The sequence below is a fragment of the Pleurodeles waltl genome, chromosome 10 (assembly GCF_031143425.1).
Source record: "Pleurodeles waltl isolate 20211129_DDA chromosome 10, aPleWal1.hap1.20221129, whole genome shotgun sequence".
In the NCBI taxonomy this organism is placed as follows: domain Eukaryota; kingdom Metazoa; phylum Chordata; class Amphibia; order Caudata; family Salamandridae; genus Pleurodeles; species Pleurodeles waltl.
This window is the reverse complement of record NC_090449.1, coordinates 178,428,911-178,447,016: the sequence shown is the minus strand read 5'-3', so window position 1 is coordinate 178,447,016 and position 18,106 is coordinate 178,428,911. Positions and strand designations below refer to the sequence as shown.

Sequence of the window (18,106 nt, the reverse complement as noted above, 5' to 3'; positions counted from 1 at the left end):
AGGCTTGTCGACGCAGACAGACAATATAGACAGACAATATAAACACATAAAATTAAGAAACTGTAAATATCTAACAGCAGCCCAACAAAAATATGGAGAAAACCAAGTGAGTTGCAAGGCCCATCCCAGATACCAACATTCACTAAAGCCTCGCCGCCCTCCCAATCTTCTGTAAGATCGCTATAAGTGGCACAGCAGGCGTGTCCAGTGCAGATTTTGGAGGGTCAGACCCATACAAGATTTTCAGTATACACGTAAAAATAAATGTGCATACTGAGAACCTAAATGGAATTTATATGAAAAATAAATGCCATGTAATTCAAGCATGAATCCGGTCTTTGTGGCTCTACTTTGGATACCCCTTTACTGCAGTCATTGTGCAGACTGTTTTTAGCATTGAACTTTTTATTCACATTCAAAACTCAGCGCTACAAAGGTTCCGATTTTTGTTACTATGTACATAGTAAGCAACCGGAGTAAACAGTAAAAGCATATGTATATAAGATATAAGTTATTTACACATATAATATTGTGTCCAATCCGTACACATATAAACCAAGTTAGAACAACCTGGTTTTGAATAAAAAAATGTCATGGTTAGTGAAACATCCTATACATTAGTAAACAAGTACCAAAAATCAAGTGAATATAAAAAAGTCACCAAAGGTTAATTGGAAATTAAAAACACACTGTGTGGGACCAACCGAAAACAAAAGAAATGTGTTTATAGCTCCCTAAACACTTAAAGCAACATGCTTGATAAATGAACATTTGTCAAATACTGCCAAGCTACAAAGCTTTATATTATAGTTATATGTACGGATTAAGCAAGGAAAATTGGCATAACCAGGACTATAAACACTTAACAAGATAAAGTTATTTTCACGCTACAATTTGCTCTCCAACTTGTAAATTTACAAACATGAACCAATTTGAAACAAGCTGTGTTTTTAGCAGAAAGCACTAAATTCACGACCAAAACATCCAATACATCAGAAAACATATATTTATTAAAAAAACAATTAAGCAAGGAAGACAGGACAACCTACAAGAAGGGACAAATATAACATTGAAGCCACTCAAAACCAGGAATGGCTGTATTAAAACTGTATGTATGTTTTGAAATGTGAAAATATTACTAATGCTGCAGCATAAGCAAGTGCTGGGAAATAGACAAATCATTGTTACGGTGGCATAATATAGACATCTTGAGCACAGATATAAGGGGTCTAGTGGGCATAAGGCCATAGATAACCAGGTAATGCTTACATCTTCCAACAAAGAAAGGGTCTATTTTTTCCCATCGCACCCTTATGTATACAGTGCAGTTCTGTTTTTAAGTTAAAGATGTTCTGTTGAAAATGCAATTTGCGAACTCACTTTAAAATTGCATCTAAAAATCGGCATTGAGATATCTCGCACATGTATGAACATCCCCACTTGGCCTGCTTTTACTCTGTACAGTTGTACTTCTTGATTTCACTCTTTCTTCCAGAAAGCACTGGGTGAACGCTTTATAGAAACCATGGAAACAACCGCAAACATATTTGCAATTTCCGCTATTAGCTGTTCACGCACAGAAGCTGCACCTTGTGTTGGCAGGAAGAGCAAGGGGCCTGAAGTCCGTTTGAGACAGCAGTGTAACAGCATGCCCCTTCCTGACCTTTAAAACATCCTGCCTGACACAGCTTGCGCCTATGTTCTTTTGTTCTCCAACACACTTGGCTTAAAATACGAACATAAGAAACGTGCTCCTTCTAATCTAAACAAGGGGAAAGGAGCTGTAAAGCAAATGCAGCTGATTCCCAGCAGTGCTTTGATGTGTGTGTGGGGCATCTGAGTGGCAGAGTTAATAATGACAACCAATCTCGAATTCTGGGGTCTGGGATCAGAGCTGAGGATGCAGTGATAACTTTAAACCCCTGAAGAAAACAAACAAGACATCTTTAACCTGTTCGCAAAGGCATGCAAATGGTGTTTTAAAGCCCTGTGAAATACTCTGCAAGGCTGAGATAAGACGCCAGACCCAGTTGAAGTCAAAGCCTTTTATGAAGCAGGATGGGACAAAGGCAAGTGGCCTCTGGATTATTTATTGTACTGGATGGAAGGCCAACGTGGCAATGGGAGAGGCAACACAGAGGGAAGAAGCAAACATGGTCGGAACGAACACAGGACAAAGCCAGCTACAAAACATGCTCTTTGTAGAGTGGCTGAACAAAAACAAAAAAATTGATCCGAATATTGCAAGCAGTGAAAGGACACAGTACTTGGTCCATGCTATGGGGGAGGGTCACATGCAACAAGAGGGAAGTGCCATGGCAGAGCTGACAGCAGGTAGCAAACAATTGAGAGCGGCTTTTAAGCCCATCAGTGGTACGAAATGGGTGGTCTCAAGCCCACTATCAGTAAACAACAAGTCTCGAAGAGACAGCACAAGCGCTGTGTATGCGAGACCTAAAAAAAGTAAAAACCTCAAACTTAGCAGATCTGACGAGAGAAAATGAGACCATAACCTTCCTCTGTTCATAAATAAGCACAGGCTCTTCAGGAGAGGAAAGAAAACAACTGACATCACAAAAGGCCCCTGCTCCTGGTTTGCAACCAAAATTAACACTTGATATATGACAGGACTTTTAACGGACATCTTTCACTTTTAATTCTTATGATGAAGAGTACACTACGAATGGTGCCACTTAACCTCCCTCTGTTGTGTGTACAGTAATCCGGCACCAACCACCCAAACTGATGCCACAGAGAAAAGCAAGATTGGAAATTGGTACTTCTAAGGAGGGGATATTGCCTTTTCATTCTCAAACGACCTTAAGGTGCCAAATCATACAGTACTTGCAGACCCCAGAGATACGGTCATGGGTCAAACACAACACAAACTGTTGGTGAGAATCTCATACTGACGTCTTCTGGTTTCATTCCTTGTAGTATTTACACTCAGTTTTAGGCGTTGCAAAGTGACATCCAAAGGAGGGAAAATAGCAATAAGAATAACAGGGATTCTTGCTATAGTTATGAATCTACTAGATCTCCACGACACATAACAAAGGAATGTTACTGGCATGTTCAGCACTTTTGAGTTAGAGGGCCAATACCTCTGTATCTCATGTGTGACGACTCCTAGAGTCGCTCTGGTAGTTTTAGGGGGAAAATTGAGTTACTTAAGCCTACCAGGAATTCACAAAAGGAATCATGGCTGGTACAAATGGGTTTACTACTGCATATATTGCCTAAACCGCTGCAGAGAAATATGCAGCAGTAACTTCCACACAATACGCGGGAAGTGAGCAAGGGGCTGGGATGTGAACAGAACATAGCGTGTTTGGTCCTGTGCTTTTCAAAACGCTCACAAATTTGTACATTTGAGTGCATTCAGAAACTCTTATCCGACTGTTTCCTATCTTGGAAAAAGTTGGAGATTAATCCATCAAAGACACGGATAAACTCATATTGTAGAATGCGAACAGGAACAGATCACCTCCAGATTTGGACAACATGCAAGGGAAAGGGCGGAGAAAAAAAAGAAAAGGAAAAAAAATGCGTATTTGCACATCAGCACCACTGCCATGGTTGCTTAAGTCTAGGCCAGAGGTTCTTAACCTGTGGTCCAGGGACCCCATGGGGTATATAAGATAAAAAAGGAGCAACATTTTAAATGAAAAGAAATTTGAAATTGGGGCCAAAAGTTGAGTGGGTATCACCAGCTTGATTTGTGGAAGCAGTGGAAGTGCATCAAATAGAATATAGTGTGGATGCTCATATGCCTCAATTTAATTTAGAAAAGCTCCAACTTTCACATTTAAATTAAACTTTTGGTTTTTAATATTAGCTAATTAAATAAAATATTTCATCCTTTTTGTATTTGTTTGATTTTTTGTGTATTGGTTTGCAGTTCAAAACATTGAAATTTGTTAGGGAATGGGTGTCCTGAGATTGTTGTAATGAATCAGTAGGATGGGACACATTGCAGTAATGATTAAGCAGGGGTCCATCAAAGTCAAAACGTTAAGAACCACTGGTCTAGGTTACACAGAATCATGAGTTGGGCAAAAGGGAGCCTAAGGAAAAATTGACATGACGCTCCCAGTAGTAAGTCTTGAAGCCTGGTCCTTGGAACACTTTACATGCAAAGTACTGAGAAAGTTTGTGTATTTAAAAAGTAATAGATCTGAACTCTTTTGAAGGAGTGCTTTTACGGGTGCAGATTTTGCTAGTTTTTTGTAACCTGTCACCACAGAATATTTGAGAGGAAGTATCCACTGAAAGTGCTGTTTTCAATATCATGAATTCTTGTTGCAGTTTCGTATGCTGACACTTCCATTTCCTCCTTCATTAAGGGAGAGAACTGATTCTACCAAATTTTCTTTTCTGGACACCATTCCTTAAATGCCTTTAACTCCCAAAACAGAGCCAACAAAATGTATGTGCTATAAAAAGTTGGCCAAGAAATATGCTTTCTTATGCTTACATGTGTTGTAAAGATGCTGTGCCAGCAATAACCACACTAATGTTAAATGGGGACAAAGCAATGGAACGTATCAAAAATCCCCTATTAGTAATTACTAAAACCTTCTTCAAAACACCTTGAGCATAAATCAATTCAGAGTTGGGCAGGATTTAATCATTGACGTAACCATTCTAATATGATCGGTTCATCTTTTCTCGCTACATTTTTTGTTAACCATTTGCATCATTTTAGGGACTAGAGTATCTGTTGTGTCTTCCAACTCAGGTGGGGTATGGCATATGTCATGGAATATGTATTTACTCAAAATTTAATTACAACATTTGTACACTTGTAATCTGCTCAATGAGTATGGAAATATTGCCTGTAGTGCTCTTCAGCCTAAGAAGATCCTGTAAAGCACAGGATCTCAGTAGGAATGGTCATATTTCAGGTATCCTTTCAAAATATGTTTCAAAGTGATGCTGTGGCCTTTTATCCAAATACAAAAAATATAATGTTATTAAGTGGAAAAAACAGTGTAGAAACATATCACATTTGTTAATGATTTGCTAAACATGTTAACATCTCAAATAATGGGAAAATAAAACAAATCCTTACAGCTGGTAAATGTCTCGTTATTCCAAGCCTACACAAAATGTCTCCTTTGTAGCTGATCGCCCATAGCGCAACTGGCTCCTCTCTTTCTTTACTGGCACCTGGTATTATAGAGAGGTCCCAAAGTGCAATAGGAGGAACCTCCAACCATGGCCCCGTCGTCACTATCTTACATTTTCTAAAAGAAGCAAACATAAAAGCTCATATTTTCCATTAGTACTAAAGTTACATTTATGTCTTATAATTACATTTCTGACAAGCATGGAATTCAGGTATGATTACAGTTCTTCTCCTGAGAATTTCCAATAGTTGCAGTTCACAGCAGGACTAGAATTCCTTCAAAAATACATAATCATTCCTATGTTTAACCATTTAAGCATGATTTAATAAAGTATTCCTATATTTCGGCAGGCCAAAATGTACTGTCCAAGTTTATTTGCATTTTGATTTTTTTTTAATCTTTACTAGGAAAATATTATTCTCTGTTGAGAAACCTTCTTCCCAGTCAACACCTGCAATTGTTGTGATGTTTCCTCCTTATTCCCACCCAGGTTACAGAGATACTCCTGCCACTGATAGATGTAATCCTCCATCAGTATCCAGGACAGGAATGTGTCTATCAGAAGTTTTTGAACACGCACAAACATGCGCATTTGTGGTTATTCATCTACTAAGGTGGGTATCTACCACTGAGAGCAGATTTGTATTATGTTAGTGTCATTTTACATGCAAGTACATCCATAAAGGGGATACAATGTGAAGAGCATTTGCTAGTTTACCCTTATAAATCAAAGTCAACTTTGATGAACTGAACTCTATGTAAGGAGATCACAAAGGCGTCCCTTTTGAAGAGTAATAGGGCTGCATCTGGCACCGGATTTGATGATGGTTATTAAAAACTTACAGTGTGTGTTACTATATTTATACGATGTTTTACCAGAAAGCTTTTCAGAATATATAAGACCTCAAAAAACGAAGAACAGTCACTGCATTTGACCTTTCTTCTCTTCTTTAAATATATTGTATCATGTTTGTTTTGCAAGAAATCAATAAAAACAAATGTAAAGACATTAAATGAAGCATCAAAATAAAAAAGCAATTTCTGCAAATCTTGTTAAATCAATTACGTATTTATTTACCTTCCCCATCGTCTTCGCCTTACAAAATCTTTCATGGTCTTGTAACCGTGATATGATCTGCAAAATATTGAAATAGTTTATAACAATGTTTGAAATGCAGCACCTTGCAATTAGTTAAAACTTTTAACTTAACTTGGTTGCTTCCTTTAACCTATTACACTTCCACCAGACAGTGGGCTACTGTATTTTAGCAGGTCAATGATTTTGACAAACTACTAAATAAAAATTGTGACACCAGAACAATCTAATGATAATGCAGTAGCCAAATATTGATTTTCCTTACTCGTGGTGCAACATGTGGTAATATGTGTACATTTTGGTATTTCATTGTGAAAAGCCTAGTTAGGGATTTTCCTAAAAGCAATTCCAAAAGTCGAAGAGCATTTGCGGGTTTACTTTGATAAGTTATTTCTTTCAAAAAAAGTAACTCAGTGGACATTAGGTTAGCTTCCCTTACTCTAGTTACTCTTGGAATGGGTTATCAACAGAGGATATAGTAAATATACAGAGTACCAGACTTAATGGTATTCCAGCCACAATAGTTAAGTTAAATCCGACTTTGTGGGCGGAAATACTCAAACCTCTATTTTATTATTGCTTAAGTGCTGTTTGACTCCTCAATCATCGAAGGGTGGTAACATCATTCTTCTCAACAAGAACGGAGATTGTAACTGCCTCAAAGATATCGTTTGATAGCTGTTCTTGATATTACAGAGAAGATATTTGCCAAAAGTTTCGTACCGACTAACAGCATGAGTTAAATCATGTCAATTCCTACCCATTGAACAACCTGGCTTTCCAGAAGGATTTATGACATATGTGAGAAATATGTCAGACATAACAAAATGAAGCTTTGTGTTGTACTTGTGGATTTCAGTAGGGTTTTTGATTCTTTAGACAGAGCACAAGTTATGTATAACTAGGCATCCCGACTGAGCCTCTGCACACAGTGATAAACCTACACTGTCGAAATTGGATAAGAATACTCACGGAGTCCACAAGGAGGTACTCTGGCAATACTGAGTTTACCAATGTTCTGTACTTAAAACCCTGTTGTTACCCTAATTATATTTATCAGATGTTCCAACCTCAATAAAATGAGCTGACATTTATCTTCCAAAATAAAGAACACATGAATATCTACTCTGATGTGTGCAGGTGCTTTCCTTTTAATGGATCTTACTCCCATAGGATTACAGATACAAATCGACATCCTTGCAACACTTGCTGATCGCCACAATGTCTATGTGCACAGTGTTAATTGGTATTAAAAAGCGAAAATAATTTAAACAGTAAAAGATTACACATATGTGGGAGTGAACATGTGGAATAATCTCTCTTGGCTAACCATGATAGGTGTCAGTTGTCTAAAGGAACTGCACGGGATATGTTTTTTTGCAAATCTTTAGCTTGAAAGGCCATAGAAAAGTACAATCACTACGCAAGGTCTATATGTAACAAGTTTCAGCTGGACCAGTGTATGCATTTGGGGGCACAGTCCAATGTGTTGATCAATAAAATGACTACAGTTGAATTCCAAATTTGGAAACATTACTTGGTCATAATAGCTCTAGTTCTTTCAAAATAATATGCCTTAAATTAGGAAGAATGGGTACAACATTCCATGGGGACTGTCAGATCATTTATTATATCCATTGTCTTTTTGTCAGTCCTGAACATTAATTAAAAAAGTCATATGGCACAAACTTGACTGTGGCAAACGGGTTCCACCCATTTAATGGCTCTCCTACTAAGATATGCGTATTAGAGCCAGACAGAGCACAAAAGGGCCTGGGTGTAGAGGAAGTGTGTCTTCCTGACAGGGTGGCTGGGGGGGGAGCTGGGCCCAGCTCTGATTACACTTCAAATGATCTTTCCCCAGCTAACACAGAGAGGCCTGACACCACCCATTTGTTTCACTAGGTGGCCTGAGCCAAACCCCAGAAGGGAGGAAGCTTAGATAAAAGGGGGAATAACCAACCCACAAGCTAGACAGGGCATAAAAGTGGCACCCCATAACATGAAGGAGAGCAAGACTTTGGATCTGGACTGTGAGAGCTGCAACACAATGGACAGCTGGAAGGACAACCCTCCTGATGCCCTAATGGATTAAGGACTCCGTCTACAGTTGACCACAGGACTAGTGGGTCTCTCCAAGGTCCAATGATGCTGCCCTTTACTCCTTCTGAGGACCTGTTGGCAGGTGACTTGGCTCCACTACCCCCCAGATGGCCTGCAAGAAGGCCAGGATGCCATGGGTATTTGTGGAGGTTACAGCAGAGGTTAAGTCTAGTGCAGGGAGCAAGTAAAACCAGATCCACACAGGGTGTGCCACTTTATGAGGCCAGGAAGCCTTCTGAAAAAGTTCTTGTTTGTTAAAGCTCACCACCAGGATTAAAATGAGCTCAAGATTGTTGGACTCAGCCTGACGGTGACCTAGATAGCCATCTTCAAATGAGCAAGTGGCACTTTGCAGTATTTTCCTAAATTACCCCAGGGGTGGGCCAGTGCCCTGCGGTTGGTGCAAGATTTATTTAATTATTTTTCCAGTGTGGGACCACCTTTCCAGACTCTTGCTCGGCACTGGGACTTCCTCTCCTGGGCCAGCCTACATTTAAAGGGGGCCTGGGACCCCATCCCAGGACCCTGAAAAGGCAGCACCCTCACTCAAAAGTATTTTGGAAATGTACCTCACGTCCCGTAGGTCGAAGGAAGGTTGACCTGCAGAGACTTTTTCACTATTTAAAAGAATTCCTATGGGTTGAACTTATGTTCTTCATGTTGGGAATGCAGTAACCTCTAATGGCTGGTTCTATGACAGCATTTTATGTGGTCTAAATGTGTAAAAGAAAGATTCACACATAATGGTATGTTGGTTTAAAATGCTTTAATCATAATATGCTGTTCACAGTGATTTTTGGAGAAACATTGCAAAGCTTTATTAACAATGATTGCGTGATGTATTATCAAATACGACACTGGGCCATGTTGCCAGCCAATAGAGCATTAATAGATAGGCTGTTAACACCGTTTGAAAAATGGATTGTAGTGAAAAAGGACGATAAGCGGGTGATTTCGGAGCTTTACGGTCTCTTATGGGGAGGCCTGCTCGCCTCATGCTAAGGGTCAGCTGAGGTGGGAGAGGGAACTGGAGAGGGAGCTCTCTGATGAGGAGTGGGAGGGCATCTTGTACAGGACACATCACACGGCTTACAATGCATAAGGTACAGAGACAGCCTATAAAGTGGCCTCCTATTAGTACTACACCCCGACACGGATTCATGCTTGGGATCCCACTAAGTCCAGCCTTTGTTGGAGGGGGTGCTGGGGTAGAGGGTCGCTTGTGCACCTACTATGGCATTGCCCTAAGCTTCATCGGTACTGGGAGAATATTTTAGATACTATTGACGCAGATCCCCAGATTTCCAGCGTACACTTTGCTGGGCCTGCCTAATCCACTTACTTTCCCCCTGAGAAAGGCAGATGGCCTTGGCTTTAAATGCGGCACTACAGCTGCTATTAGCCATGTAGGGGACAGATAAGATCCCGACAGTAACATCACAGCTCCATAAGCTGTGGTTTATCCTCGCTATGGAAAAGCTCACTTTGACTTCACGGCAGCGCAGTGGTGACTTTAAGGAACTTTGCCAACCATTCTTACAAATACTGTCCGTGGAGTTCACAGAATTGACATGCTCGGCCTACTTGAGGGTGCTGGAGTTGAATTGAGTGAATGGGAGTGAGTGTGCAGTGGAGACTTATACGGAGGGCCAAGATCATATTGGAACAAGGCCTGGGATTGATTGATTGCTGTAGGACGTGCCAGTCACTGGGGAAACAAAGTTAAAGTTGTGTTCAGGTTTTTTGTCACTACACATGGAGCATGCTGCATAATACAACAATTGTATTATTTAAATGCGCTGCATTTGTGATGTTTATAATTGAAAATTGAAAATAACAAACGGATTTGATCCATAAGAATGATTGCATTTAAACATGGTAATCTATTTCAGAGACATAATGGGGATTCTTAACATGTGGATTATTGGTCTTTTAACGTTGTGACCCCTTGGCAAAGCCAATAGGCTTGCCTTATATCTAGATGTGGTAACTTGTGGCAAAGCCAATAGGCCTGCTTTATTTAAAGTGAAACTCCTATATTTTAATGTTCTACCTGGTAACGGTGGAGGAGTACTGTCATTTGTGGGGTCATGACCCAGTAGCGGTCAAATGTAATTTCAGAATGTCACCCAAGGTATTTATATCTGCCTGATGTATATATTTGTGCATTAGTATGTAGTATTTAGTACTACATGTGTAATCTACTTTTCCTTTAAAAAGTACTGATTGGACAATCATTTATACAGTGTTATTATTGTGTGGCAGCAAATGGTGATTACTAGCCCACACCATCTCCCATGGCTAGGCCACAGACTGCTCTGATTCACTGTTCTGAGAGAGTTAAGTACTACAATGGGGTGCTTGGTTCCTATGAAGGAGAAAGTGGGGACATATTACTTGTGTAGGCCTCACATCCTTCCCAACTAATAACCACATTTCTTACGTTACCCTAGATGCGAACAAGAGCTATTCATTTTCTAAACATTTTTAGGTTGTCGAAATATAATGAGAATTAACAAAGCATTTGTTTTATCGCACAAACAGCAATACTTTAAGGCCGTGGTCAAAGAAATAAAGTTGGATAAAAAGTTTATAAGTTGATTGACAGCACTGCCTTAAAATAAAAAATATCGCACTTGAATTAAGATGTGGAGTAATGCAATTCTATTTGAAAGACAATATCCGCCCATTTCTCCAAAAAGTATTATGAAGTTTAAATTTGGTCAGCTTGCAAAGGATAAAAACGTGAGGATCAAAAATGATGCTGCTATTACTCACTGTGGGTGGCAATTTTGTGGTATTAATGTACAAGATGTGATTCATGTATTGTTTTTTTCCCCTCAGACTGGTGAAATTTATTATAACTGATAGTTTTTAAATACAGGGCAGAAACTTATCCAGATGTTCTTCATCTATTTTAAATCCACCTATTGTGAATATCTGCTATCGACTGACAAAACTAATTAGTTATTTTCTTAAATTGTAATAATATCCAAGTGTAAATTTCCTCTGAATTGTAATTTTATGAAGTATTAAACTGATTGTGTTATGATTTTTGTAGTGTTTCTGAGGAAACTTTATTTTACTTATAAAATAAATAATGGCACCAGAACCTCTGCAAAATGTACTTGGATCGTCAATGTTTGCCAACCACTAAATCTGAGTGCTTTGCCCTGCCAAGAATATTTCATCTAGCGACACCCAAACTGTCAAATAAACAATGTGTTAAACTTCCAACAGTCAGATGTCCTATCCTCTGGTGTCAGTGTCTGAAACTTGCCGAGATCTGCTTCCTGTCACCAGAACTTATCCTGAAACCCAGTTACTCATGTACAAAACTCTTTTTGTGATCATAAAGCCCACAATTCACTTAGAAAGGCTCTGCAGTAGCAAAACAGTACTTTGCTACATACAAAACCCCTTTATGAGTCAAATAAGTCTTTCTCACTCATAAACAGGCTTTTGTGGCCAATTGTGATTGCTTGAATGGATATTCCGACTCTATTTGGGAGTCTCAATGGAGTACATCAATTCTTTTCAACTGTGGTCCAAAACCCTTGATCAGATGGATATCAACCCCTCAAATTAGATGGTATCTGATTTGCACAAGGGAATCTGCCTCCATAGGACAGCTTTCTCTGTGGGAATTTGCCGGGGAACATGGGAGGGAGGAGCTGGCAGTGGCCTAAAAGAACACTGCCTTCCCCAGAAGTATGTATGTATATATATATATATATATAAATATGTGTGCATGTGTATACATATATACATACACATATACACACACACACAGACATACAGACATATATATATATATATATATATATATAGAGAGAGAGAGAGAGCGAAGGAGAGAGATATTTCACTGAAAAAATACAAAGTTTAAAGTGACTTGGTGCTGAAATAACCAGAAAACAACTGAAATTCACAGGTTATACCTTACTAAGCTAACTATACCCCCCCTTCTGATGCACTGCAGATCACATTTTACATCACTGACATGATGACATTTTAAATAACATCACTGATAACATCATCCAAGCTACTGTTTCCCAAATAGCCCTATAAACTTTATGATCATTTAAAGAAAATCTAAGTAGATAGGGTCCATAGAAATATATACCAAAGATATATGCTTAATATAAATGGCTATTTATGAAATACAGACAGCATAGTAGTGGAAACAAGTCTGATTCAATATGGCAAAGTTAAATGGCGCACACTTTCACTACTAGTAAAGTATAAAGTACAAGCAGTATCACATTTAAACAAGGTACATGCTGAGTGCAACTCTTGTGAGTTGTAGCCGTACATTTCAAATTGGCTGTTGGGCAATTCAAAGGTTGTAGAGTAAATGTATGCAAAAAACTAAAGCTCCTCCTTACAACAAATTATTGCAGATTTCAGTGCACACAGGCCAATGGTAGAGTTCTCATTAAGTGCTATATACAATTTCTATCAGCTGAAGAATTATGAAGTGCAGATATTTATTTCCATAAATTCAGGGAAAATTCTGAGGTACTATACGTTGGTATAGAATCTATAATCTATGGGTGACTCACTAAAGATGGTTCAAGTCGCAGTATGACTGGAAGGAAAATGTACAGGGTACTTCTGCATACTATGGAAGATAAGGTTGTCTACTGAGTCTGTTTATGCATTCCTTAACTTTGGCTAAAGTATAAATATTAACCTGTTCACTTAAAATTCTATGTCAGATGAGGTACTTAACAGGCATATCTCATTAAGGTAAACAATAACCAAACACTGTTTTTGAACATTGTAGAAGGTTTAATAAGTTGCTGATCTCATTAGAATGCCATTACATTTCCTACATACCTCAACATCAGTGAACAAAGAACATAATAGCTACTTAATATGAGCGTCTTCATAGATATGCTTCTGTAATAACCACAGACAACTCATGAGTCCTGCTTGAATGATGTGTATTCGTCAACTTCTCACAATCCACTCAAAGAAACCCACTTCAACATTCTACCCCAAGCTCCCGGTGATTCCAAGTGTCTCAACATTCTAGGGAGAACGGAATGTGCCATCATTATTACTTGTGGTTTAAATTTATGTATAAATTGAATGACTAACTGTGTTCCTACGTTAACTGATATCATGTGAAATATATATATACATATTTACATTGTCAGACAGTGTCATATTAAATCACTGCTTATAACACATATCTCCTTTCCTCACGGAAGGAAAACATAGTCTCTCTGCCATCTTGGAACACTACGGTCACGTGTACTTGTCCTCCTACGTGACGTAGTTGGAACTTGTCCATCATTGTTCAATGTTCCGGTCTCATTTATAGGCCTGTTTTCTCCTTCATAGCAAGGCACGATTCGATCCATACTCCATACCTTACCATTCTGTAACTTAACAACATTCCGATACACTTCCTTTATTTTAATGGGATCCGAAAATTTGCTTCCATCGCTGGGACTATGTCTGGGAAGTCGGATTCTTACCCATTGACCTACACACCATTGTTTGATCTTGGTTCCAAATTTCCTGTTGTACCATTCCACATACCTGTTCTGTTTACGCTTGAAACACTCTACCGATACATTCCTTTATTCCTGTACTTGTTATCCACCCTTTAGCCAATTGGGATTCAATTTGGTACCGGGTTGTCTGCCCTTCAATGATTGAAACGGTGTAAGACCCGTGACCAAATTCGGCGTGTTATGATATGACCAGAGCATCTCGTTTAGTGCTCGATCTCCTGGAACTCCTGATATTTTGGCCCTTTGAGTACATTCCTTTATTACTCTATTCATTCTTTCTACTAGCCCGTTAGCTTTTGGATTGTATAATGCCGTTCTGAAATGTTGCAAGTGCTTGGAATTCCCTCTCTCATGAAAGCTTCTGTCAGGAATTTGATGGTTTCACTTGTGGTTATTTGGTTAACTATTTTGTACATGGTCCAGTGTGAGTGATAGTCCACTAATACAAATACATACTGCCCTTTGTTCCCCAATGATTCATAGGACCCAAGATGTCAAGACCCAGTTTATCCCACGGTTTCAAAGGAATTTCTACTGGAGGCAGTGGAGCTTTGCGTGTCACATGAGTCTTGTCACTTGCCGCACATGACCAGCAGTCTTTCACTACTCTCTCAACTTCGTTATCCATCTGGGGGAACCAGTATAAGGCCCGTAATTTACTTTTTGTGAGACTACGCCCCAAATGCCCCCCATGTGCCAATTCGACTAGCTTGGTCCTCAATGCACTAGGAGGTATTATTCTTTCACCTCTCATAATTAGATCATTTGATAAATGAAGTTCAAATCTGACATTCCAGTAATCCCTTAAAGGTTCCTCTACATCCTTTGCCCTATCCGGCCAACCATTTATAATTTTGCTTTTTATTAATTGCAAAATTTTATCTTTCTCAGTTTCTTCAATCCATTCCTTCTTAGTAAGACAAGTCAGATCGACCCACAATATGGATTCTGCCTCTTCCTGTTCCTCTACCTGCTCCTCTATTTTGCTATCTCCCGGTACATATTCCATGCTAAAATTATACCCCTTCAGACCTAATAGCCATTTGGCTATACGTGGGGTAGCACGTTCCCTGCCTTGTGTGGTGAATACGTTAATTAAGGGTTTGTGGTCAGTTTTGATTATAAACGGTAGACCCCATAAAAAGAATTTAAAATGTGTTATCGCCCAGAAACAAGCTAATGTTTCCCTCTCGATGGTTGAGTATTTATTTTCTGCATTTAATGCTTTTGATGCAAAGGCTACAATTCTCTCTTGCCCATTGGCCTTATGACATATCATGGCTCCTAACCCTTGCCCACTGGCATCTGTCGATACATAAGTCTTTAGTTTAGGATCAAATTTTCCCAGATGAGGGGAATTAATTATGGCTTCTTTTATACCTTTAAATGCTTGCTGACATTCCTGATTCCATTCAAATTGAATGTTTTTCCTCAAGAGTGATCTCAAAGGAGTAGTAATCATTGCAAAGTTCTTTACAAATTTCGCCATGTACTCTGCAAGGCCTGAAAAGGATCTGAGTTCCTCTTTGTTAGAGGGGGCTAAGGCTTCTTTTACTGCTTTTACCAGATTATTTTTAGGCTTGATTCCCTCCTCCGATATAGTATGACCCAGGTATTCTACTGATGACAACCCAAATCGACATTTGTCTTTCTTAATTGTCATGCCAGCCTTATTTAAAGCTTGCAGAACGCTCCTTAGAGTGTCGTCATGCTCAGACTTGCAATTCCCATAAATCAACACATCATCTTGGAAGCACAACACGTGTTCCATATCTCTCAAAATATTTTGCATGATGCGTTGAAATACCGCTGCCGCCGAAGCCAACCCAAAGGTCATCCTGCGATATCGGTAAGCTCCAAACGGTGTAATAAATGAAGTGAGGGAGCGTGATGATGGATGAAGCTCCACTTGATGATACGCTGACGAAAGATCCAGTACACTAAAAAAATTTGCTGGACCCATTGTACTTAGCATCTCATTTATTTTTGGCAGTGGGAACCTCTCTATCCAAATGTTTGCGTTTAAATCTCTGAGATCAATACACACACGCAAACCCTGACCACTTGATTTCTTGGTGATCACGATTGGAGCAACTCATAATGCACTGTCAATTGGTTCGATGATTCCTAGCTGTTCTAACCGATTTAATTCTTGTTTTAAAAGCTCTCTCATCATTAGTGGTACTGGCCTGGCCCTATGTGCAACGGGAACTGCACCATCTTTAAGTATGATTTTCTGCTGATAATTTATTAAATTGCCCAGTTTATCTTCAAAAAGGTTAGGGAATTCATTGCATACAAAATAATCATTCTCTGGATTTCTTACTAACCAGACTGGATCTTTTCTGTTAGGGTCTAAACGTATCCCTAGATCACGTTGGTGTTCCCATCCTAAAATATTTGAGCCTTTGCTGGTGAAGTACACTTTGGCCCTGGTCGATCTACCCTTAAAGGTTATCTGCATAGACCTCATTCCTTTTAGTGGTATCGGATCACTATTGTATCCCCCCGGACTAATGTCCGCCGGTTGCAACTCATACCCTTCATCTTTGAATTTACTCACATAAGTGTCAAAATGTATAAATGTGTATGGTGAACAAGAATCCACGTACATTTTTATTTGTTCTCCATCGAGATCTATTTCACATGATGGATACTGGGACTTCGTGCTTATGTCATTCTCTACCACTTGCAGTACAAATTTGTTGTGATTATCTTGGGTCTCTTCCACCTTATGTACCATTTTCCTACCATAGTTCTCATTTTTCTCTCCCCTACAAACTCTTGCATAGTGCCCTTTATAACCGCACTTCCTGGATATGCATTCCGAGCTGAGCACTCTGGACTGTTGGCCAAATGTTTCACACTACCACACCTGAAACACCTATTCTTAGAATTCCCCATAACACCTTTCTTATTAGTGATTTCATGAACCTTTTGCTCCTCATTTTGTTCCCTATTATCTTGGTTGGGAGTATGTTTCACTTCCATTATATCCTCTTTAATAGAAGAATTTTTAAAGGCCTTTATACATTCTGTTGTTTGTTCAATGCTTTTTGCTACTTCTATAGCTTCCTTCAAGGGAGGGCTTGTAGTTAATAGTCTTTCCTGAACTTTACTATTATTAGTACATCTCACTAGTTGGTCTCTAATGAGCGAGTCCTCCAAGTGTCCGAAATCACAGGTCGCAGCCAGACCTCTTAGACAAGCTATGTAACTTGACACTCTCTCTTCCCTCCCTTCGATTCTACTGAAAAACTTGTGCCTTTCTAACACGATATTTACTTTCACTCCAAAATGTCCTTCTAACTTTTTAAGAGTTTTGTCGTATACATCAAGTTCTTCATCCTCATCTTCCTCCTCCTCAAAATCCATTAAATTATCATATACTTTGCGCCCATGTACCCCTAAATTGTGCAGCAAAATGTGCTGCTTCCTTAGCGGGGAAAACCTTTCTCCACCAATCGCTATTAAGTAGGACTCAAATAATCTTCTCCAGTCCTTCCATAATAGGCTTGGTTCACCTGAATCATTCAGGAAGGGGGGAGGTTGATTCATACTGGCTGCAGCCATATTTCCCACAGATTCTCCTATTCGTACCAGGTATACACAATGTATTATGCTTACTGGGATTGCACCCTTAAATATTATGATCAATATGTTCGTACTTGTCACCTATCTTGTGTTTACAAATAACTTTACTACTCAGTTCTGCTTTTAATTGCAACAGCGTGAACATTTTTGGTTGCGCATCGTTTCCCACGCTTTTACTGCTGGATCCGCCGATGATCCTCCTACGTCTGTTTGCGAAAGGAGTGAGCCAGGGCCTGCTCCCAACTCATGCAAGATTGGTTCATCAGTTTCCAGCCATGTTTTGGCAGTTTCTTCTCCGCGCTTATTCTTGCTTCGTGTTGTTTACAGCGTCTTGGCAGTTTCCTGTTTTCTCCTCGCTGTCTTCTTTAGTAACCCTCTACTCTCCCTTGTGCAGCCTCCACGCCATGCTCTTGCCACGAAAGGGGGCAGTTGCAAGCTGGCCGAAAAACAGCCTAGTATGCCCCCAGATCTACCAATGCCAAGGTTGAAAGTAATTCGGGAAGAGGGAGTGGAAATATTCGGGAGTTATACGTGTTTGTGGAATATTATTAGAGATTCAGAATTTGCATGATTCGCAAAGAGTACCGTTAAAAATCCGAAACCCACAGTCTCCCTTCGTGTCATCATCCCCATCAGGATTTACATCCACTGGTTGT

General features: G+C 39.4%; 1 protein-coding gene across 3 annotated transcripts in view; it reads right to left on the bottom strand.

The window, feature by feature from the left end:
- TECPR1 (tectonin beta-propeller repeat containing 1) overlaps nucleotides 1-18,106 on the bottom strand; it is a 428,339-nt gene that overhangs the window by 103,491 nt on the left and 306,742 nt on the right. For all 3 annotated transcript variants that reach the window (XM_069210138.1, XM_069210137.1, XM_069210139.1), the window contains exons 19-20: nucleotides 6,211-6,267; nucleotides 5,075-5,249 (exon numbers count right to left, since the gene is read on the bottom strand). In XM_069210138.1, the coding sequence (XP_069066239.1) occupies nucleotides 5,075-5,249; nucleotides 6,211-6,267 (232 nt within the window). The remainder of the gene's footprint in view (nucleotides 1-5,074; nucleotides 5,250-6,210; nucleotides 6,268-18,106) is intronic.